The sequence below is a fragment of the Pelecanus crispus genome, chromosome 1 (genome assembly GCF_030463565.1).
Source record: "Pelecanus crispus isolate bPelCri1 chromosome 1, bPelCri1.pri, whole genome shotgun sequence".
In the NCBI taxonomy this organism is placed as follows: domain Eukaryota; kingdom Metazoa; phylum Chordata; class Aves; order Pelecaniformes; family Pelecanidae; genus Pelecanus; species Pelecanus crispus.
The window spans coordinates 65,586,496-65,610,641 of record NC_134643.1 but is presented as its reverse complement, the minus strand read 5'-3'; the positions used below and the strand labels follow the sequence as shown (position 1 = coordinate 65,610,641).

Sequence of the window (24,146 nt, the reverse complement as noted above, 5' to 3'; positions counted from 1 at the left end):
AGTGGAATCACTGTGAAATTGGCAGAGTCATTTGAGCTACACAGCTTGTGTGTTCACCTGTGAGCAAGGGCTGTGCTTCCCCTCCTTCCTGGAAACAATGTCATTATCCTGGGCTGCTGCGATGGTACCAGGAGACTGCTTGTTCTGGAGGGAAGGGACAGTGTGACTGAATGTTTTGGTCCTAGCACACAGTGCTCTGTTAGGATCACACATCTGCCAGTGCTCCTCTCCAGCCGGCCACGAGTGGGAACTTTTCTGTGTCAAATACCCAGTGGTTTGCCAAGTGGACAGGAACAGAGGCATGGAGAGAGGCTTGCTCCAACTCTCTGAGGTGTGTATGTGGGGGTGTTTGCTCTTGACACTGGGCAGAAAAGGAAGGAAGCCCCAAGTTCAGATGAATGTGTGCAGGACAAGGAGCAGTCATCTTTTAAAGGCCACCAGCTTGGCCCCTGGTTACTCCTCTTTGATTAGGTGTGCCTGATTTTTCCAGGGGCATTGGACTTCAGAGCAAGAAAGTGCAGCGTTTGCTGCCTGGCTTGGGAAGACTGATGAGGTTGTCCTACAGTGTTATGTGCCTACCAGCTGCATCTTGCCGCACGTTATGGTCCATGGGATCTCTTGGATATAAACCAGGAGTGAGCAGCAAGACAGGATGTTGCTGCTGGGCCCGCCTGAAGAGACGTGGTCCTGAAGATCTGGAAGTGGGCGACAGAGGAGCTACCATGATAATGGACAACAGCAACACAAGGTGGAGGAAGGGAAAGCCCCCTCAGGAGAAAATCTAGGAAGGACTGGAGGTTCAGGGAAGCACGAGGTCTGAAAGACCAGAAATCAGCTTTTCTTTACAAAGAAGCAGCAGCCCGGGTTGGGGCCTCCTTCTCTGAGGGTTTACTCAAGACCAAAACAGATGAGTGTTCTCCTTAGAGCAGGAGGTGAGATAAACTATCAACAGGCAGTAGACAGAAGAACCAAGCTGTGGTTGCTGTAACCCACAAAAAAAAAAAAAAAAAAAAAGAGAGGAAACAACAGCAGACAAACATGAGTGTGAACAGTGCAATACAAGTTGTCACCAAATGCCATTGGCGTCACCATTGACACTCCACCTCCCAAAAGGTAGTGTGCACTGAAAGCCTAAGTCCTCTGGTCAGCAGCCAGCTTTTGAGCTCGAAGCTCAAAACACGGCCCAGTTCCTGGAAATAGCAATGCTGGGAGTGCGAGGAGGTGATGGGTGAGAAAGCCATGGTGCCCTAGTCCATCTTCCATACCTTCACCTCTGGCCAGCTCCTGCTCTTGACTTGCTCCTGGCTGACAGTGGAAGCGCTGATTTCTGGGGAAATGGGCTCATAGGAACAGAGAGATAAGCTTGCAGCAAGCAGACCCATCCGGACACAGGTATCTGTGTCATGCTGAGCAAGCATACCTGCAAGGATTCCTGCCATTAAGCTGTGGAGAGAAAGAAAGGCAGTTTTGAACACTGGGAAACAGCTTTGACCTCAGGAACATGGCCATTCATTTGGACCCAAACCAACACTTACAGAAGCAGAATATGTCACACAGGAGGGGTGAGGTTATAATGAAAAGTTTTTGCTTTTTTATATTTACTTTTCAATTTGGAGTAACAAATAGCGCTATTTATTTGCATTTTATTTGCTTCTCAACTGAGAAGTTGAGGTACTTTCCCATTCCATCACATTTTCTTTTCTCCGCAGGTTTCCAGGTGAGGCAGGAGAAAAGAAAGGAGTCTAAGAAGGGAAGAATCCATTTTTCCCTTGCTTTCTAATTATTTTGTCACTTCTCTGCTCCTTGTTGATGCCTCATTACATTCCCTCCTGTTCTCAGAGGGGTGGATGGGAAGAGAGGTAAAGTTTCCATATATATGTGAGTGGGGCAACAGACACAGCTGGAAAAAGAAATCCAAAGCTGAGATGAGATGGTAGATTCAGATTTTTGTAAACTTCAGCTGTGGTTTTCCATTTGAGACTTCCCAGTAAAAATTACGTGAGTGCTTGGAACAACAGTGGTCACCCACAGGTCCTCACAAGGCACCGAGGGGGCCATCAGGAGAAGGGGATGACTTTGCCATCTGCCTGGCTTGCAGGGGAAGGCTCTGTGGAGGCACGGATACGTGCAGGGTGGTATTTGTGATCGACTGGGAACAACTACTGCTTATTCATAGCTAAATACAGTAATGACGCTCGGAAGCTAGGAAAGCACAAAGGAGAAGTGAAAGAGAAGAGAGAAGATAATGACATTTGAGAGGAAGAAGCAAGGACAGGAAAATGTGACGGCAGGCAGGATTAATGAGCAAATCTATGGGGAAGGGAAAAAGATCACTTTTTTTTTTTCCGCTCTAATTACCTCAACATCTTTTTATCCATAACAAAGGCACAGAAGATTATGATTTCCATAAACCATTCAATCTCTCAACAGCTCCAGAAGTTCGGAGTAAATATTTGGGGGAGCATCCCCTAGCAATGCCGTGTGCAGGCACGCGGTGTTATGTTGTCACGGCATCCAGGTGCAAGGAGCAAACAGTCACTGCTCCCTGCACACAGGCACAGCTCCTTGGGCAGCATCTCTGGGGTTGTAGGGGAGCTGCAGGGCCGAAGCAAGGCATGAGGTGCCCTGGGTCACTGTTTCTGGCTGCACAGTGTCCCCTGAATGGTGCTTCAAAAGTGCCGAGGTTCACGGAGGCTGAGCCGTGGCTGTGTTATAGCCCTGGGTTATACCCTGCTGCATAGTCCCTTTGAAGTGCCAACAGCCTGGGCTTGGGCAACTTTACCAGTTTATATGCTGTGGAGATGGCATGTATGTCAATGTAGTGTCCCTGCATTTCCAGCCTGTTTTGCCACTCTTACTCCATAGAACAGGGATATCTGCAGCTCAGTGGAGGAACCAGGGTTACCAGGAAGGAAAACCCTGGATGAACAAGAGGACTGTGAAAATTCCCACATGAACCTGGGGACTCTGGGGAATGGGATTTCCAGACCAATATTACTTCAGGAATGGGAGCAGTAATGGGCCCCTAGCTTTCAGATAGCTTTGGAAGGAAAAACACTCTTCAAGCACTCCTGTGTAACTGTGGAGGTGTTTGGCAGTGGCACATTTTATCTCACCTTTGGTCTTCCCTTAGATTAAGCTTTTAAAAAGGGAAAGGAAACCCTAAAGAAGATGTTTAGTTTACATTAGCCTCTAGAAAAAATTGTCCTGCGGTAAGGGGTAGTTGTGTACTGAGCAGATAGTGCAGAGAGGAGGCTGTGTCCCTGGGGGGGCTGGCAGATGTTGGGCACATCTGCTAGAAGTAGTGAGCAAAGCTGAGCTTGTCTTAGGACAGGCTGACCCTGCGAGGTTCCTCCCAGCCCAGGTTCCTCTGCTGTTACACTTACTGCTCCGAACAACACTTTGGTCTTCTTTGGAGAAGACCAGCTTGCAGTTGCAGTCAACTCATCTCAGACGTGATTTGGGACACAAGGAGTGTGTCCTGGTGTTAACTAGTAGGTTAACTAGCTTGGCAAGAAGTTATTGACTGATCCTAACTCAACTATTGAGGACACTGTAAGTTTCACAAAAAATGACTTTTCATTCTGCCCACTCACAAAAGAAAAAAGAAGTGTTGCTATGTTGAGTTATTGGTAGGTAAGAGTAGAAAAACAAGAGGAAGTATCTCACATACAGCCTTTTGGTCTAGCCCAAGGCAACGAAAGGATAAAATCAATTATTGTAGTGTACGAAGCAAGAAGAAAAAAAAAAAAACCTGACTACTACATATAGTTTGACAAGTTAACAAGAAGCACAATAAAATATTACTCTGACAGACTAAGAATTGATCAGTGGGGCTAGGAATAATACTTGTCATTTCCTACTCCTATGTACAGCATTGCGTGAACAGCTAGGCGAATTATACAGTGGACTCTTTTGAAGCATGAGCTATTGCCAGAGGCAAATGCAGAAACTGATGAAATGCTTTTATAGGGCGATTTTAGCTACTGAGTGGCAGTCCCACTTCCATTGGAGAAGTGTGGAAGCAAAGGAGTTAGTAAGACAGCTTTGATGTAAGGTGGTTTACTTTGCTTTTAGCAGCTCAGCCTAGACTAATTCAGAACTACTTAGATTGCCATGAAAGGCTTGGATCTTAAAGAAAAGCAAAACTAATAATGGCAAGACTGACTTCCAAGATGATTAGGGGGACATTTTTAGCAAGCTTTGCAAGGAATCATAGCAACCAGTTCTTGTGTCCCTAGTGTCTGTTCCTCAAGCAGCAGAATGCTGTTTGCCTTTGCAGTAGAATTTCAAAGAAATCTGATTATGGCCCTTCCACATTTAGCTGGAGAAGACAAAGTAGTGAGCAATATACCTGTCACCGGCCCCTGAGACGTTGACTATCTCCTCCCTGCTGATGTGGATGGCGGGGTAGTGGGTGGCACAGAGGCTGGCAGCAGCAGTCTGTTGGGGAGAGAAGGGAAGTTAGTGGGAATTGCCCAAGCTGATAAGGCCTGATGTGGTTGATGCCATCCAGACCTGCGCAGACGCCAAAAAAAGAAAAGGGGAAAAAAAAAAGGCAATAATATTTTTTCATACTTAGAAAGAGATCAGCGATTTAAATGAAGCTTCCTGAAAATGAAGCTTGCACTCATGAATATTCACAGTAAGCACATTTAAAACTAGACGACTATAAACACTGCTGATAGGAGCCAGCAGTACACAGACAGACAACTTGATTTTCTTTCAGAGCTGTGTATTCCACCCCCTAAACACATACTTTTGCCAGCAGTGCTGCCACGTTTCCCAGGACTGCTGCCATGCCACCAGAAATAGCAACGGTGCTATACGGTCCCACGAAGAAGCAACTGAGGGCTCAGAGGTTGTTTTCCGTGCCCTTACCTGTTCGTGAGCTCCTGGATGAAGCGAGATGCTCCCTCCCAGGCTCTTGCCACACAGCAGGACACCGTGAGTGCCGAGGGTCACCACCACACAGCGCAGGTGGGCCAGCAAAGGGTGGGCCAGGGCCGCTGCAGTCTGGACAACATCCTCCAACCTGGATGGCAGCTCTTCGGAGAGCGGGGAGGAAAAATTTGTGTTACCGCTTTAAAGGTCCCCAACTGGCCTTTTTATGGGCTGGCAGCCTATTTATGAGCACCACTACTACTATTTATGACTGCTACTATTTATAATCACTTCTGAAATGTGGTTGATACAAATTTTTTTCTTTAAACCATGAGAAACATGGCATTCTCCAGCGTTAGACTTCCATACCATACCTCTATCCTATGCTGAGGAAACCACCCCTCATGGGACTAAACATGTGTCTGTAGGGATCAAAAACTGTCATGAGGCATGACTTCCTTGTCTTAATGCTGTTGGATTTCCACCGGCATGTGGTGGGGGTCTTCCATTTCTGCAAAGGGTGGTACTGTTGGGACAGATGCCCTCAGAGCATCATGCTTCAGAGACATGTTTACAAACCAGAGATTGTTCCTGTTTCACTGATGAAGTGAGGCAAATGGGATCTCCAGTTTTGGACAAGGAACCACCTCAGGTAAACTGTGCTCTTTGACAGATCATCAGTCCAGCCTGGACCCTACAACCCATGCAGAGATGGCTGTTAAGATGGAAGACACTAAGAGTGCTTATGAATCCCCACTGTATTATAACCCAATTTGTTTGAAATGTGGGTTGGAGCAGAAAATGCTCTTCTTCAGGATCTAGCTTATCTAAAAGTGCAACTGATCCTTCTGAGAATTCAGTACCTGCTGGCAGAGGGTTCCCAAGGGTCCGATTTATTGCTCTTAGCTCTTGCAGGTTGGGGGAAATGTATGTGAGCGCTTTCCAGCTGTCTGAGAGGAATGGCTTAGAGGCCTTGTTGTCATCTGTTGGCTCATAGCACACTTCAAAACAACATTGCAATTGGTTAGTTAATTAATTAATTAGTGGTTCATGTCTATGTCAGAGCGGGATGCAGTGCAGAAGGCTTAGCGTGATCTGCACAACTGGGGTTATACATGTAATCTATGAGAAACTTAAATACTACTTCCCCCATGCCTGGGACAAGGTCTCCCAAGGTTTCCTTCCCAGTGCTCAGCAATGACGCCATTGCTTCTGGCTCTGGAGTGATATAATCAGACTTCAGGTTTGTTACTCCTCTTAGCTGGTTTTGGAGCCTCTGCCAGGTTTTAAGAACATTGCCTCCTTCTTCAGGATTTGCTTTTAAAAATGAAGGCATAACTCCAAAAGTTTAGGAAGCCTTGTGACAGGTCCCCAGCATACCAGGGGAGGGTGGTATGTATTTTATGGGAAGTGGGAGAGAAATCCTCTCAAAAGATGCTTTAGCACTTATTCTGAGAAGCAAACTATATTGCTGCTCAAACTGGCAGAAGCACACACATTTGTGCTTGCCTTGAGATAAAAGGCAAAAAGAGCAGCTTTCCCTGGCTTTCTGGCAGTGCCCAAGGACTGTAGCACCTACACTACAGGAAATGTGATTTAGCTGCAGAATGAGAAAAACTCAGAGAAAGCAGAAATGTTTCACCCATTTGAAATAGAGTAGCAGTGTATAGAAAGGAGCGCTAAATAACACAGCATGTCAGACAATAACTGGGTATCTCCAGCAAGCAGCAGCGGAGAACTCTCAGGGGTGCAGAGTGTCTCAGCACACACACTGTTAGGAGCTACGGGGCAAGGGCTGGGTGAGTTCTCCTTACCTGCTAGCTGATGCTCTCTAGCTAGTTGGCAGACATACTGAATAGTGGAAAGAGGCACGTTTCCATCAATGCAAACTAGCGGGGCCTGGCACAGGTTCTCCTTGAACTGGGACACCTAGTGAAAATCCAGGACACAGAGTAGAGACACCTTGAGTCATTGCAGGGGGACAAAATGATTGCTATTCAGAGTCAGGATGTAGGATTTTCACTTGTATTGCAGCCCTTAGGTGCAGGCATAAGCCTGAAAGAGTGATTCCCTAAGGAAAATGTTTTTTTTTCCATTTGTCTCATCTCCTCCCCTTCTTCTCCTTCTCTTGCTCGCTGCCATCAAGAGCTGGACTCAACTTTCAGGGTCCCTCCAGCAGAGAAACGTAGTTGCTGGTCCTCACTAGACTACTTTGGTACCCATGGGTCAGTCAGAGACCTACAGGGAAAGGGACTGCTGCTATTTAATGTCACCGTAGGATTCCCTGTGCTATGCCTGGCTTGACTATTCCTTTGCTTGCTGCACATGTCATTCAGATGCCCTCTGTGCACAATGCCTCCTGAGACAGGTTGTACATCACAGTGGTTTTTTCACTCCTGGACCCTACTGAATTGCGTAGGGATGGGGACAGTGCAGCAGTAGAGTGGGGAGCTGCTGTTCCCTTCTTCGGCTCTCTGAGGCTGCTCAACCACTGCCTGAATGCCAGGCCAGTGCTATAGGCACTCGTGCAGCATCCCTCCCACGTCTCTGCTAATCCTGGTGGAAAGAAGAGCTGCCAGAATGCACTTTGCAGCAGAAGATTGGTTCAGAGTTTCCACTGGCCACAAGTGTTTTGTAAAGCTCAGGAGAATTAATCTGTCATGTAATGGTTTTCTGTGCCAAGGCTTGGGGTGGGGATGGAAGTGGGAGCAATGACCATATTTTTCCCTAGGAAGTCTCCACCTCATGGGGATCCCACTGGTAAGTAAATTGCACTTAACTTCCATGTTGTTGTCAGCCATGAAGCACAGGCATTTGTTCTGTCAACAAAAGACAAGTAGGGAAGGAGGGTGCAGTGATGGAGCTTTCACTCAATCAGTCCTTAATCACTGCTTCCATTAGCCCTGACATTTTGAAGGTTTGGATGTGCTGAGCAGCAGTGCCTGTTAATACAACTCAGCATGTACAAACAGCAGGGATGGTGGGGAGGGGAGGGAACAGCAAGACTTGCTTTAACCAGTGTTCTGTCCACTTTTCTCTTGTTTTTCCCTAAAGGGGGAAATACCATTTCTGCAGGTGGACTGGATTTATTGCTGGCTTTAAGGTGCCAAAAATTATAGGTTAGCTATGGGACTAGTTAATAAAGAGGGTTCTGGCCTACATGTCATGGGATGATAGTAGCAGTGATACTGTATGGAGCAGAAACAGATAGAAGCTCCATCTGGGTCTGCAGCAACAGAGGGCTCTGGTAGCTTGCCACGCTGCTATCTCAGTGGCCAATGTGAGGAGGTTAACTTTAGGATTTCCCATGTTCCCTCTGCACACCCACTCCCTCCTGCTACAGCTTCACCAGTTGCCTTCTGTCACACATCCGTGCTCCTTCTCATAAGACAAAGCTTACAAATCAGATGGTATGCTTACGTATTGCTCCGTTATCTGGTGGTGGATGTCCATATCTCCCAAGCCGATGCTGAGCTCCCCAGCACTAGTGATCACAGCACAGTAAGTGGCTGTGCTCTTCCCCTCCAGCTGAAGGACAGCACTCATGTCCTAAAACAGGGAGGACAGTTAGAAACGGAGCATGTTCTCTTCCCTGCCACACTCAGCTCATTCTCTCTCTGCATCCACCTGAATGGTAGCAGTGGCCCAGCTTGCTGTTCTCCCTTCAACCTCCCTTCCTCCTTCAGATAAGCAACATTTCAGAGGAATCTTGGTCTAGACAATCCTGGCAGATGGCTAGTTTTTAGTATTTGCAATGAAACAGATGCCACAGGTTAAAGAAATCATTTAGGTTGACAATCATGAGGGTGACAGGTCTCTGCCATGCAGTTCCATAGGTTGCATTTCTGTCGTAATGGAAGAGTCATCTGCAGAATGGCTGCAGCACTGCTTGCTCCAGCCATCCATTCATCCATTCCCATAGCTTGTGTGACACTTCGGTGGCCTGCTGACATGCTGTGCACGTCTTGGTGGCACACTCCAGCTGGGGGTTATGTTAGCCACCTTGCTGACTGCACAGCCTGATTTTGAGGGTAGCCTTGGAGCCATTTTTGCAGCAGTGTCGCAGACATAGCTATGAGGTGTCCTTCCTCTGTGGGTCTTTTGAATGATCTGCTTGGAGAATTCAGGGCATTTCTTAGAATATACATGTGGACAGAGAAACGCATCCCCCCCACCCCACCCCTGCAGTTCACAGGGAAGTTGGAGGTTTTAAGGAAAGGGTCCTCTCCAACACTGGCAGTAATGTGTTTTGTTACAGGCAAGGACTGCTTGGCGGCTGGCCAGCTGGTCCATCTTTCCCTGGGAGACTGCTCACTTTGATAGCACAAACTGTGCTGTGCTGGGTAGAGGGGGATTATAGACCTGCCGCTATGAAGCCTTTGTAAACCAAAAAAGAGTTCATGTTCTTATTGCTTCATTTACTGAGTTGGTAGCCAGAACTAAGGCCCCATGTGCTCTCTTTGGATACCAGGGCCCTGAAGGCACTAATAGACCTTAATGGCCCTGACCAGCCTCACCTGGGGTCTCCACCCACACCCCTGGCTTGCCTTCAGCCCTGCCTCTTCACCATGGAGGTGCCTGATGCCCTAGGTTAGGGCTGCCCTCCTGGCTTTCTCTGCTCGCTGGCTGAGGGTGGTGATGCTCTGCCTTGCTGCCCTGGCTGAGCTCCTGCCACTCCTGGCTCCCTGACTTCAGGGGACAAGCTGCTGCTGAAGTCAGGTATTCCTCTGGTGCATGGTTAGAGAGGGGTGTGTGCAGCTACGTAGAGGACCCTGCTCCTCTGAACCTGGGAGGTGTCCAGCCTATGTTCTCAGTTCCAGGTTTTCTCTAACTTATGCTTTACCCAAACCAGGCTGATTTTGGCATTGCTTTGTCTATTCTCAGGGTCAGGTTTTGCATATTTCTGGCTGTGCTTAGGCCTTCCTAGAAGTTTTCATAGTTTTCCCTGATTTATCTTTCTCCTTCAAGCGCCACTCCCTGGAGCTGAATTCAGACCCCATTGTTCAGACTCCAAATGGCACATATGTCTAGCCTGTGTTTTGGGCGGTGGCTCCTTGCCTTCTAATTGTCTGTAACTAAAGGACCATTGAGTTATTCCTACTCCTAGCCTGATGGAAGGTGGCTCCCATGTCTGCCAGGGTTGAGAAGACTTTTCCTTCCATGTAATGTTATCACTTCCATGTTTCTGAGGTGCTATTACTGTGCAATGTACCATGTGGTGACAGTAGTGCAGGATGGACTCTGAATGCTCATCCTTCCCCATGGCTGATAAAAAGAGAGGAGTCTGTCCAAGACGGCTTAAGCAGTCTAAAAGCAAGTGGAAACAGAAGATGTTAATAAATCCATCAGAGTACTGTGAACACAGTGACAGCCTGTGCAGGATGTGTGTCTGTAGGAAAGCCCTCTCCTGGAAAACTTAATGCCCATCAATCCTGGTCTAGAAGGATGTTCAAGATGAAACTCAGCCACAGCTACTGCAAATGACTGTCTGGGGTTGAGTGGGGCAATCTACGTCTGCCTACTGCACTGGCACTCTGAATACTCTTGAGATTTTTTTTTAACATCTGGGAGATAAAAAGAAAGGGGGAGAATATTCTGGACTTCCCTGCCATCATCTCCTTCACCATCACAGGCATGTGGGCTTTCCCACATTGCTTCTGTGCATGGCCTTTCCTGCTGCTGGCCTTCCCACACTGCTGTTCCCACCACACTGTCTTACTAGAACAACTGAATCTGAATGGATTCATGGGAAACCCTTCCTCCTCTCCCCTCAGGTTACCACAAATTATACCTCAGTGGGTGGCGTGGGTAGCATTTCACCCCCCCGCCAAGCTTCCCCATTTGTGATCTGAAGTGGTAGCAGATTTGTGTTAGGAAGGTTTGGGAAAGGTCAAAAAGCTGGAATCATCATAAAATTTTTTTGTAATCTTCCCCTGCTAATTTCAATACCCAAACACTGGTCTGCTGCTGCTTGTGGTGGAGGCACCAGCATGATCCCTTCCTGTTGCCAACAATTGTAGACCTTTCTCTTCTGCAGTAATTCCTGCACTGCAGTTCCTCTTGTCTGTGGTGCATGGATGATCATTTCCAAATAAGCCTATTCCTTTCAAATTCTTGCTCAAGACATACTTCTATTGTGACCATAACCTGGCATTAATTCAACACTGAGGGCCAGGCTATTCAGCAGTCACAGGAGATCACTGATGCTTATTTTAGGGTCACTGTGCTATATACTAGTTAACTTCATAATTGTAGATCTTCCTTTTCCTGACCTCAACTCCCTCCCCTCTTATTTCTTGGAATGGCCCCTGCCTTTTCCAGGCAGTCTGCCCACTGGTATATTGCCTGATGTGTCCCAGACCTTAACAGCATTCAAGAGCTCCTGCTGTTGAAGGAATACCAAAGGACAAATCACAGCTGGCATGCACCCACAGGCAAACTCAAGCACTAGGCACCTGCCAAGTTTCTTCCAACGCCGCCAAAGGTTCGTCTTACTCTTCCAGCATTTGTTTGCCCACCGCCCTGGAAGAATAAATTGTTAATTGGCAAAACTGGGAGGGCTGCTTGGCATAGATGCCACATCTCCGTTAATATGTGAAGTCGATGCTGCTGAAACATAGGTCAGCAATTGGGGCAGAAGCCGTCTAGCTATCAGATTGAGAGCAATGCAAGCTTCCACAGCCCAGCTACACACTTCAACCTTGATGACAAAGGCCCACTTCCTAGGAAGGCAGATCAGTTTGGTCTCCCTATGCATCGCTATTTTGGTCTTATTTGCTAAGACCTCTTAGAACAATGCTAATGAGTGTTTCAGTTGATACAAACGGCCCTCTCAGTGGACCTGCTCACATCAACACTGGGACTCCAGAGCTGCTGACCCAGTCCTGATGGGCTCTAGAGCTGCCTTCCAGGCTTATTTATTTATTTCTCTTTGAATGTAAAATTAGATTTGTTACCTTTGCCTGTGTTGCCTCTGTATTTTACTTGTGGAAGGATTTGTTTCAGTGTCTGAATACTTTTTCACTTGCCCTTCACTTCCCAAATATTTCCCTCATCAAAAATATCCTTTTTTTCCACCTGTGTGGTTATAAACTTCTCTTTTCTCTTGCCTCTGCCTTCCACTCCACTGTCCATCTGTCAGTCTGTCACAAACAGCCAAATTGTCAGAACACAGGCAGTCCCTTACCCATGTCCTCCTCCTAATTCTCCTGCCAGAAGAATTACATCAGTAAATGCTCAGATCTCTTTGGGCTTCATCTGGCTATCAAATGGGTTTAAAGCTCTTGTTTCATAAAGTCACATATTTCCTGACACATATCTTCCATTTCTGAAGACAGCTTGCTGCTGGCAGTCATAATGATCTTCACAGTTCTGGACAATTCGGAGCTTTCAAGAGTGTGTTGGGCGTTTGGGTGGCAACCGCTGAAGCATGTGCATGCCCTGCAGCTCCTGGCCCAGACTCTTTCACTCTTTCTGCCCCATGTTAGCCCAGGCACACCAGAATACCCCAGCACATAGACATTTTTCTTGCTTATAAACACCACTATCTATCCTAAACAAGTAAATGTATTGCCATCTCGCAGTATTAAATATTCTGCCTCCAGCCTGTCACTGTTCTTGGGTGTCCTCAAAACTTACACTGAAGCTCCCCAAGGACTCTTCTTCTTCCCCCATCCAAAGCTGTACATCTGTCCTTTGCATACAATGCTTTCTTCCGCACCCAGCCCTGCGACTGTAAGAGGCTGCTCTCCCACCTAAATATGCTCTTTTGTTACTCTCTTCTGACCTCCAGGCTGTTCTTGTTTGCTCTGACTCTCCCCAGTTCTGTGGTCTGTAAGACTCGGTGTTAATTCTTGATGTCTTTGCTTTTCTGTTTGGCAGTTCTCCAAGCCCTGAGCCACTCAGACCACCTGAGCAGATCTGCCTCTATATAAGCAACCTATGGCCTCTGTCCATCTTTCCACTACTTGTCACTCCTCATTAACCCAAATGCCCCCCCATTACATTTGCTCATGCTCCCTGGGAATCGCCACTGGTACTGCCAGGAATGAGGACATTTCCATCTGCAACCGCCTCCTCTTGCGTGTTGCAGATTTTGAAAGCATTCAGCTTGGTTATTTTAACTGTGAAGCTCACTATCCATAATAGAGGCAGCCAAGGGGAAAAACCCCAAACAAACCCTACTCCAAAGTAAAAAGCAAGGATGCTTGTTTAGGCAAGTCAAACAACATGGCTTTGAACGCTGGCCCCTATTTCAATATTAAAAGAGGGTACTAACTGCTGTCAATAGTGAGCACAAACTCTATTTTATGCAGTTCTATCTGTTTTTCAAAACTGATGCTAGCAGGAATGTTGAAAATACTCACGAGCTCCTCTCATTGTATGGCATGCTGATCTTCTCTTTTAGTGTGTGTATCGTCCCCCCATCCCAAAGGCAGAGTTTCAGTTTTTTTATGCCAAGCCTTGCCCTAACAGCAGATGTACTGGCCTCCCGCTCAGGGATCCAGCTGTGGGTGACCTCAGCTGTTGTACAACCCCAGAGGGCCTAAAAGAAATGAAGATGCTAAATGTCTCTTCAAAGTAGCAGGTGGGTGCAGTGAGAGAGAAACTAGCAGCCTGCTTTTGAAGAAAAAGAAATGACTGGCTCTCATCGCACCTTGCCAGCTCAGCTGCTAACTCCAAGTCTGTTGGGTATCTCTTCTACGTTGTGTTCAGGTGGGGCTGGCTGAGATGAAAGAACTTAGATGAAAATGGGCTTGCTGAGGTGATCCAAAATAGGACTGGGCTGATGCTTTCTGGCAATGTTTCAGAGAACTGAGAGAGTCTCTGGGACCTTCTTCCATGTCCTAAGAGGTTTGAATTACTAATGTAAAAATGAGACTCAGCTCAACTTCTGGGTATCCTGAGAGAGTTATAACCATAATGCTTCTTCCAGCACCTTCTCTGCAGGTCATATAGTTACTTATAAAGCACTTTGCTTCTGGATAGCCTTGAAAGCCACGTGGGAGTTACAACCAGGACAGAATACAGCTACGTTCTTGCTAACTAGGACAGCATGAGGTGTGAGTGGTACTCCAGTGCTCTGCAACAAATCCAACATGCATAAGGGTGGGACCTGCTGGGTGCTGAGCCCTTTGAAAAAAATCCATCTTTAAAAGCCAAAACAAAGCAATGCTGTTGGGGGTGCCTCTTCCTCTGTGCCTAACCACAGCACGTGTCAGCAGGAATGTTTTGGCTGTCAGTTCCCAAATCCTTCTGCAGCTTGGCATTTGGTTAGCTGCCATGATGGACCATCAGCTGTAGGGCTTGCTGCTATACAGAAGGGCAGCTAATGCCTCACTTTTTCATGCAATGTTAAAATCTCCTTTTTCCTTTTCCCCTGTCAGCTGTTCCCAGCAGGGTCTATAGCTGCCCTTGACCCCTCACCATGCCATGGGTGGTCCACGGACCTGCACTCACGTCTGACACGGCAAGGGGTGGCTGCCCACCCTTGGACACAGCTTAACTCCTTGTCCCGATAGCTCAGTGTAGGGTACGTATGTTATCAGTTAGATCACAGCTGAAGCAGGTGAACTTTTGGTTTCGCAAGCCTTCATAGCTGATGCCACAGCATGTGTCACCCTTGACCATTATAATACTGTTTGGGCTCTGCCTCTGTATCACTGAATAGCCAACTTCTTTAAGGACAGCTTCCCCAGCATGTCTTTCCCTATCTGACTGAGAGGACTTCACAGATTGCCCCATCTGACGGCAGGAGTTTCCTGCCTCGGCAATCAGCATAGAGTAATTTGAGACACCAAACAACTTCTGAGCAAGCTTCACCACCTCAATCTGTAGTACTTTATGTCACTCAACAAAAATTGTATAGGCCATGCAAATGGCTGTCATTTGCATGGGGAAGTCCCAGGTCTGTTCCACTTTAGCTTCTTGGTTGTTTCTTGGTCAAACGAAACGGAGAGGGAGAGGGTCTGGTGACATTTAAAATGTTCTATTTTTTAAAGCAATCTTTTTCTTTTTTTCTTCTTGTGACTCAAATCCTTTATGACTGAGGAAGTTGGCTTTCTTGTTTAGCTGTAACTGTGTCAGTACTGCTCAAAGTTTTCTTTGTCAGTACTACTTTTCTTACCACTGTGGGTACTCTGAATGGAAACTCTTGCTCCTATTCATGCTGCTTTCTATAGCTAAGACAGTCCCAGACAGCCAGAGCTGGCTCTTACCTGGGGATTTCCTCCCTATAGGGTTTGTCCTTGAATTAAAGGTTGTCATAGCACAGTGAGGATATTTACCCATTGCTTCTAGCTCTTTGCATATGTGCTTTGAGAGTGCCCTGGGCAGGTCTTCTGTTAAAAGAGCTCTTTGGGCTTATGGCATCAGAGGATAGCCCCGAGGCACCTTAACATAGACTGTAGAGGCCAGAGTCATATGTGGAGATTGTAAGGATGATGTATTGTCTGTCCCTGTCTTGAGTGGTAGGGTTAGTGACTTTCAGCACGGGAACAGAGTAGGTCAGTATGTATCACCCCATTGCCCACCTAGACAACACACCAAATATGCAGCACTATACCTCCCGTGTTTGTGCATGTGTGTGCACACAGACATGTGGATATCATGCACAGATACCACCTTCCCCCCCACCCCTCTTTGGCTTGGCACTCCTGTAAAAGTAGCTGGAAATGGCAGTGGTGCTAAGAAAGCTGCTATAGATACAGTACCAGGATGACAGTGTTCTGCGCCTTGGCTATGAAGTCAACGTTGATACCTCCAATCACCACCTTTAAGAGGGAAGAAAGAGGTAAAACATGGTTGGAAGGATTTGAGGGAAAAGTTTCCAAGTCTTCTTTGCTATGCCTAGTCACTTTTCCCACCCTCTTGAAAGCTATCTAATTTACAGTGTGAAGGCCTGTGCTTATTTTGGATGGCTAGACACAGGTCTGTACAATCCCAATCAGAAAGAACAGAAATCTCTTCTATATGTTGTTTTCTGAATCATGCCTGCTCATAGCTAGCCCCCGCAAGGCAGGTGGGATGTTATTCTGTACACATACGGGTGCTGGCAGTTTCTTGGTGTGGTGATAGAGTAATATAAGAAGTTGCATGGGTCTGGTCATGCCAGTGCCCTTGAAGCCATCTCTCTTGCAACAATTTTTGACATATCAAACCTCAGAAACATTCAAGCACTTCTGAGTAAAAAAGCAAAGAAAATGGGAAAAAGTGGGCAGAAAAATGCAGTCATTTCGTGCAAGCTCCCAGGAGAAATTGCCATACCCAGTGACACTTTATGGATCACTGTCGTCTTGTCCTACAAAGCCAGAAAAAGCAGTACAGCTCCACAAACAGGAAGTTTCCAGATGCCTTGGGAATATACAGCTGTTTTTTCTTATTCCATCAAATGCTGGGTTATTGCCTCTGGAGTCACTGCCCTCTTTTATGTTGACAAATCCTATTGCAAATGGGTTTTAGGAAATTTTTCAGCTCTCTGAAGACTACCTAAAATAGATTTCCTGTACATTATGTGGCACACACAAAATCCAAGATAGTGAACAGAGTATTAGGGTTATAATGGATCTTGTTTGGGATATGCTGTACCTCTTGTAATTTTGGCAATCATGAGCAGGAGGCCAACAAAAAGAGATATTTATAAAACGCGTATGGCTCAGCAGCTCAAAATATCTCCCTCCACCCTCTTCCAGGTCTATTCCTGTAGTCACGAGTTCCCTGGCACTGAGAGCAATACAGTTGAAGTTGCACATAAGGGCACAGTAAAAGGTAAAAAGGTGATTAAAGTTTTAATGGATTTGATGGTCTAAGACTTAATGGGATTAGACCACTGTCAGTGTTTATTCCCTGTAAATGTGGATAGGGGGAGGAGGAGAGGGTATTTATCTGAGAAGAATAAAAAATACTAAACAGAAGATGTCTGCCAGTGTGAAGCAGAAAGATTGGTCTCTGGCTGAGTCACCTTTTAATTTTGGGAATAGATATAAATTTATCTTGTGCTGTCAGCAGAGAGGCAGTATATGGAGGGCAGCAGGGGACTCACTGGCTGAGGTGGGGTTGTGTCTTCTTGCCGAGGCAGGTTCCCCTTCCTTTTGGCTTTCTGTAGTTTGCTCAGGGCCACTGCAATGCAGCTGCCCACTCTAGCATTGTTCTGGATCAGAGCAAGGTCTGTTTGGCATGTCTTTGAGGAAAAGAAAAAATACCAGCAAGATCAACCTGTCAGAAGCCTATGTAGGAACTGCCTAGAGGGAGAAAGCAGAAAATACATGCTGTGAGACTTGATAGATTTGATCCCCCTATGCCATAATCCTGTGGGGGCACATATGCTGGGTTACAATACTGCATGAACACCCTGAAATTTTAAATTTTTTCATCTTCCTCCCCCTGTGTCTACGAAGATGAAACCTGTCATCTCCATTTCACAGATAGGGAACAGAAGCAAAGGCTTCACAGAGAAAAGAGAAAGTGAAGTTAAACTGGAGCTGAGAGTCTAAAAATCCTCTGAGGATCTTGGCCAGCTTTTGCAGAACTAGATGCTTAATGAGATTTTTGCCAAGTCTCTATAAGCCCATTTTTTATCAATTTCACTGAAAGCAGAGTATCAGAGGTTTTGAAAGCCCCACTTTCTGGCTGTGTACAGCTCTAATATCCAAAAATGCCTTTACCAATCTGCCCTGACTGATCAGCTATGAGGAATTCTAGAGGGCTGGCAGCAGAGCCTGGACATGAACCTGGCTCTCCCAAATCCTATGTCAGCATCCCAGCCAGTAGATCTGACTTTCTCTTGCCTGCGCCAAGAGGATTCCTGCTCACCCAGGGGTATTTTCCTTCCAAGTTTCTCTTACTCTGCACCCACATGAAGAGTTGGATAAGGCAGTGTGATGTACAACACAGTGCTCTGGGAAGCCCAGGTGCCTTCCAGTGTGCAACCCCACCACAGGCAACCGTGTCCTCAGACTCCATCACGGAGCAGGCAAACTCAGGGATCAGATGTGAGGGATCTCTTAGGGCTCTGGACCACCTGCTGTCTGTGCTGGCCTCCAATTTTTAATGCAAAAGTGGATGAAGACAGTAAAGGTGCTCCTGAAAAAGCAGGATGTAGTCGCTAAGCTCTCATCTGTTTGCAGATACCGAAGTGTTTGCCCCTTGCTAGACTGTGAATAAAGTGGCAGCGTTTTCCAGCAAGCATTATCAGAAGAGATATGAAGTACACTGGAGTACCTTTTCCGCTCCCCCCCCCCCCCCCACCATTCAATAAAAGGATACTGGAGTCCAGTGATTTCCCATCAGTTAATTCATTGATCTTCTGTAGCATAAAAGGGGTCAGTTCTTTGCCTGTGATCCCTTTGGACCTGCAAATGTAAAGAAAATGCCTGCAGATGAGAAGGACTGAGCTGAAACAGCGTCAGAGGAGAAGCACTGCTGCTAGCAGATACCTTATCTCCATAACCACATACCATAAAATGTCCTGTAAACTAGCTTCAGGTTAGATAAAACTATGGTTTAAAGCATGTTGTGGGCTCACCCATGCCCAAGGTTAAGCTGTGCTACAGTCCCCGCAGCAGTGTCCCTGAAGTTGTTTACTTCCCCAAGACCACCAGGTGAGCAAAGGATAGGGCTTAGGTAGCTTCTCACCTGGCTTCGCTGAGAGCTTGCTGGATGGCCTCTTCGATGACCTGGACTGAGGCAGCTCGCTCCTGGGGACAGGGCACTGCTATCAGCACCCCGCTGCTCAGGCCCAGCCCCAGAGCACTGGCTGGGAGAGGACAGATTGTTAGCAGTTCTCCTTGGATAAATCAAATGCTGAAGGAAAGGACAGAAGAGAGTGGGCACAGGATGAAGGAACCCACAGAGCTGGAGCTCCTGTTCTTAGCTGACCCAAGGACAGGGTCTTTTTCCAGCTACCAATCAATTTACATCTGCCTATTTCTTTTCAGTCTGTCTGTACAATAAAAGGGGCAAAGATTTTTTTTTTTCTTTTTTGAAAAGAAAACTGATTCCACTTCTGAAGGCCCAGAAGCTGTTTTTGTAAATACATTAACATACATGTTCCCTCCACTTCACCAGTGTGAACAAAACATGTGTGAGCATGCCAAGGTAGCTGTAGCTAGCTAAAAAGCTTGCTGTAAAGACTGAAATTCCCTCCTAATTTATTTTCAAAGCACAGAAGCAGGAATCGGGGAGGTGGGATGGCTTGTTTTTCAGGACACACACTTCTCCAAAGTCAAAAAAGAAAGTGCCTCATCCAAGGTGGCTTTTGTGTCCCTCTGTTCCAGGGTCCTACATGGGCCTTTTCTTTCTGAAACCCACCAATGAGTCCAGCTGCCTCCTCTTCGTCCCGGACGTGATATGGTGCCTGGAAGCCGCTCTGGCGTGAGAAGAAGGCTGGGAACTCCCTTGACTCTCCAAAAGCAGCCACGCAGACTCCCTGAGTCTCCTGCAGCAGTGGAGGCGAGACAGGCAGGTAATCAGTGGAGGGAAAGTGGACCCACCAAAAGAATGGGACTCTTTCCTTCTACCCAGCTAGAAACTGCCTTTCTTTAGCACAATATTTGGTTATTTTTATACATTGCATTCTATTCCGTTTTATCGCCAACATTTTTCAAAGCAAAGAGCCAGACATGGTAATGGGTTAGACAGAATCTGGCTTACGGAGACACAGGAGACATGCACGTCCTTTGCTTGTGCTCGGAGCTGATCAAAAGCCATGCAGCTGTCATTAGCGCAATACTGAGTCCAAGGTAACAGTGAGCTGAAGATATGTCATGAGCTGACGGGAATATAAATGAGTTCTGTTTGCGATTGAGAAGTATTGATGTTGGCTGTCACCTGAAGTGCCGGGCCCTGGTGGTTTCCAACATACTAAACATTAAAAAGTGACTCTACTGAAAATCATCTTGATTCCCATTTTAATTCTGATTTTATTTTAGTGTTTGATGGATCTAGCTTGCCTGATCCATCAGTTCTGGAGCATTGTCCCGGAAAAAACAAGTCTAAGGCCAGAGAAAGAGAGCATGGCTAGTGCTGTCTTTGGCCTCAGTTGGAACAGCTGCGGGAACGGCCCTTTGGCCATGGATAGATCTATGTTAGGGAGCAGCCCAGTGCTTGTATAGCCCCAGGACTAGAGAACTGTAAATATGGCTTCACATCCTCTCAATAGTAATTTCTAAAGATGTTAGGCTTAATACCTACCGCAACACCACTAGGCATTCTGTACACAAAGTACAACGTTACCTGCTTTCAGGCTCAGCAGCCCATGCTACCTACCAGATATTCCAGTGTCCTGCCAATATCAAGGATAGACTTGACTCCTGCAGATACAACAGCAACTGGAGTTCGTCCTAGCTCTGTCAAGTCAGCACTCACATCCAGAGCTGTCAAGGGACAAGCGGCCATTGTGTCGGTGATTGTGTTGTACTCCAAGCTGATGTGATCTGCCCTCTTAAGACGCCATAGCTGCCTGGGATGCCACTGCCTGCTTTTGTAACCCCTTAGATCCACAAACAAATATTACAGGTTTAGATCATGCCTTTAGGTGTTGAGATTGAAAGAGATATTGACAAAAAGAAGCCACATGGCTTAGGGCAGAGGTGCAGCCTTGCACTATATGTCTTGACTCTTTGATCACATCGATAAACAGCATGCAAAAATTTGGTAGAAAAGAAAGAAGAAAGAAAGTGTTACACAGCAAGGGCAAAGTTCAAGGAGATGGAATATAATTTAAGTAGATTTTGATTTTGGTATTGACATCACTGGCAAAAAAAGCACCACAGGAACTTTGCTGACCTCAGAAAACTCCCTGGTCTGGAATTTACATCACATCTGAAAGGGATGACATCTAGCAGGGCAGTGCACTTATGCTATGCTAGGAACATATATGGCTAAGAAGAGAGAATGTACTTAAAGGTCACAAACTACACTGCCAAGTGCTTCCAGAGAGGAGCACGCACCTCTAACATGGACCAGGGCCTAAGTCTCTTTTGTGGTGAGACTCTCCTTCTCCTCAGCTGAGAGACAGTCGAAAACAACACTGTGCTTGGTAGTCAGTATCAGGTTATCCAGCCATTACAAAGTGGGAGAGGTACAGTCAGCTCCTGTTGCACCAGCAAACAATATCCATATAACCCCATGTAAGCAAAGGATAAAGAGAAATTCCCACCCTCTTAACAACTGGCCAGTGCTCAAGTGGAATATTTTGAAGTTTCTGGAATGGTGACACCAGGGAGAAAGCAACCATAGTATAGTCAAGAAGAATGATAACTTTACTCTTCTGAACAGACAGTTACTGCAGGACAGACTGGGAAAAAGGAAAAAGATGGAATTAAATAAAACAGTAGCAACACAGAGAAAAGTAGAAAGTATTGATTTTCTTACTGTTCTCTCCTCCCCGATGGACACCTCCTATGCCACCTGTCACAAATACGGGGATTCCTGCTTTGTGTGCTGCAATCATTGTTCCAGACACAGTAGTGCCACCGGACAAGCCCTGTCAGGGGACAACCAGTCAGTCAGCTCCCGGGGTGACACGGAGAATACCACAGGTGGGCACCTATGGTTGTGGTCTGACACGCAGCAACGTCACAACAGCCTGCTGTCACCAGCTGGCAAGTGAAATTCTGATACAAATATTCTATTAGGCAAAACTGCAAAGGAATCATTGTCCCTGCTACGTAAGCTGTTCCTGCCCTGATGATAGCAAAGGCCTTTGTTCTCCAGGACTTTCCAACCAGAAGGCTTCACAGGCAGCTAGTGTCACCTTAAGCTGTCACCTGAAGCTCAGGACGGCCTGCATGTCACATAGTTTACGTGTAATGTGATGATGCCTTATCATGCCAATATGAATATTCTTAGCCAAGTGCTCATGGCTTGCCAGCCAATCCAGAATCACTTTTCAGGAGCCCTATTTCATGGCTGCTATTCCCTTACTCTGTTGTATTTTGACTCCAGATAGGACCACGTTTGAGCTTAGCAATACAAAAGCTCTTTACGTTATATTTTCAAGAAGTTTAAAAGCCACCTGGCTTGAAGCTGGAGAGCACTATACTATTGCTGTATAGAAGATACCACAATAGAAAGTCTGCATACCATACCTGGCTGAGGACAAAAGGAAGATCTCTCCGAGACACTTTAACTACATTTTTACTGCTCGCCAAGAACTCAAGTTCCTTGTCTGTGAGTCCCACGTGGATTCGACCCCTTAAAATACCTACAGTGGCTGGCACTGCTCCATTTGTTGTTACAATTTCTTCCACTTCTCTGGCCATACTAGAATAAGGTAAACAAGACAACAATCACAAAATTAGTGAGGCAAACAATCAGACAAGGAAACTACGTTTGATGGCCATCATTCCCAGTTTCCAGTTTTATACAGTTCTTGTGATTTCAGTTAAGGCCAGTTCCTATTCTGTATCTTCCTAATGGCAGAAGTCTTTGCACTTGAATTTGCAGAAGTGCAGAGCTCCCATTTTCAGGACAGCAATGTCCAAGCTCTGTGCTTCATTTTTGAGAAAAATCACTTGTTTTACAGGCAAATCAGGGATCTTCTCAAAATAGGACCTTTTTGTATCTATTACCTGCTATTTCTCTGAGATCATAGACCTTCACAGAAACCCCAGGTAATTCAAGCCCTGCTCAAATGACCGGGATGTATTTTTCACAATACAAGCAGTTAGATATAGAATAACAACAGTGCCAAAAAGCTGCAGCCTGAGGACACTGTAGGGCTGCAGACTAGGTCTTTCTAAGCTTCTCAGGTTTTATACTTGATCATTCATACACCATCCTTTTTAAGAGCAGCTTCTTCTCCCTTTCTGAGCTATCTGTACATACGCCAGGCAATCTTTAACTACTGAAACTCCCTCCTCCCCAAAACCAAGTTTTTAGAGCTTCATTCTAAGACAGTATGTTAGGCAGAATAATGGCCAGGTAAAAAGCAAGATGGAAAATCAATACCAAAACCTTCCTGTGTTTTCTGGAAGCAAGGATGGAGGAGAGAGTGCAGTGATTTCTGGCACGGTAACTCAATGAAACACAAGTTTACTGAACATCAATAAATAAAGGGTAGAGGTGGGAGGGTTTCTATGCAGGGTACAGAAGGCGAGCGGGACCAGCAAGTCTCAGAGTAGCTGCTCTGAGTGGTGCTAAGGAACAAATTTCACTATTGTGTTCCAATCCTTTTTGCATTACAAAAGATATACCAAAAGAAACTGCAGAGTGTTTTCAATGTCTGTACAAACTATGCAGCCGAAAAGGCTGGTAGCTCTCTCTCAGAGCAAGTGATGACATTATCTGCTGCCACATTTTAAAGGGAGCCAGAAATTAAAGGTGTTGGATAAGGAGATAAATAGGTACCCCTTATGTGTCCTTAAAAGTCCAAATACAATTGTTTTACACCGGAGCTTGTATTCTGCATGCCTAGCAACCTGACATTTCCATTTGCTCTTACAAGGGCTTTGGCTTGACCAAGAATACCAATACCGATCCATCGGTTATATGCCTTGTTCTTACAACTTTGTTGAACGAGGAACATCAAAATCCACCACCTCAGATTCTGAGGATAAGCCATGCCATGTGTAATGATGGTGCTTTCCAGGGCTACAACTGGTCTCCCCTCCATCAGGGCTTCCTGTACGGAGGGCTGAATCCTGAGATAAGCACCTGGGGATAAACACAGAAAAGTGAATTATTTGTGTGGGTATTTGCAGTAACTACAGAGCTGTTTTATAAAAGGAAAATTGTCATCATCACAATAAATTTATCCCCCTCTTCAGCTGTTCTTTGGGGTGAATGCACATTAGCTTCATGAAGACTAAAGCTGTGTTTTATGTAAGTGAAATATTTGCAAAATATCTCTACTGTTAATATGAATAATAATCCTTATCATCATCACTGAGTATTCTTCTGCCACCATTTTTGCAGCTGTGCTGTCATTGGCTCCAGTAACACTACTTTAACATCACTGTGAATGAACCGAGCCCTGCAACCATGCCCAAAGAATATGGTTTAAAAGAGTGTCAACACCAAGAATAGCATAGTAGCACCACATATTGTAAGACTCTTGTGCATCAAGACTATTGCTGCTCTTTGCTTTGCTCCCAGAACACTGCCAGCAAGGTCCCTGCTGCATTCAGATGAGGGAAATGTTTTCTACCCAGGAATCATTTCAGAATACACTACTCACCATGCAGAAATCTTCTCACCTGGGTGGTCCCACATGCCACAGCAGACACATGTCTTCCCAGGCTATAGGTTATCTTCCTAATCAT

At 46.0% G+C, this 24,146-nt stretch overlaps 1 protein-coding gene across 1 annotated transcript; it reads right to left on the bottom strand.

Annotated features, from left to right (window-relative positions):
* Positions 1-1,113: 1,113 nt before the first annotated feature.
* On the bottom strand, positions 1,114-24,146 carry LOC104038583 (uncharacterized). The gene is made up of 18 exons (XM_009492992.2): positions 24,062-24,146; positions 23,424-23,538; positions 21,972-22,146; positions 21,256-21,367; positions 20,149-20,255; positions 19,192-19,318; positions 18,517-18,637; positions 18,148-18,233; positions 16,925-17,049; positions 15,597-15,656; positions 11,340-11,406; positions 10,097-10,191; positions 8,305-8,433; positions 6,699-6,813; positions 5,748-5,885; positions 4,882-5,048; positions 4,355-4,443; positions 1,114-1,443 (listed from the first exon to the last, which is right to left on the bottom strand). Exons 1-18 carry the CDS (start codon positions 24,144-24,146, stop codon positions 1,248-1,250), a joined length of 2,109 nt encoding a protein of 702 aa, XP_009491267.2. The 3' UTR covers positions 1,114-1,247.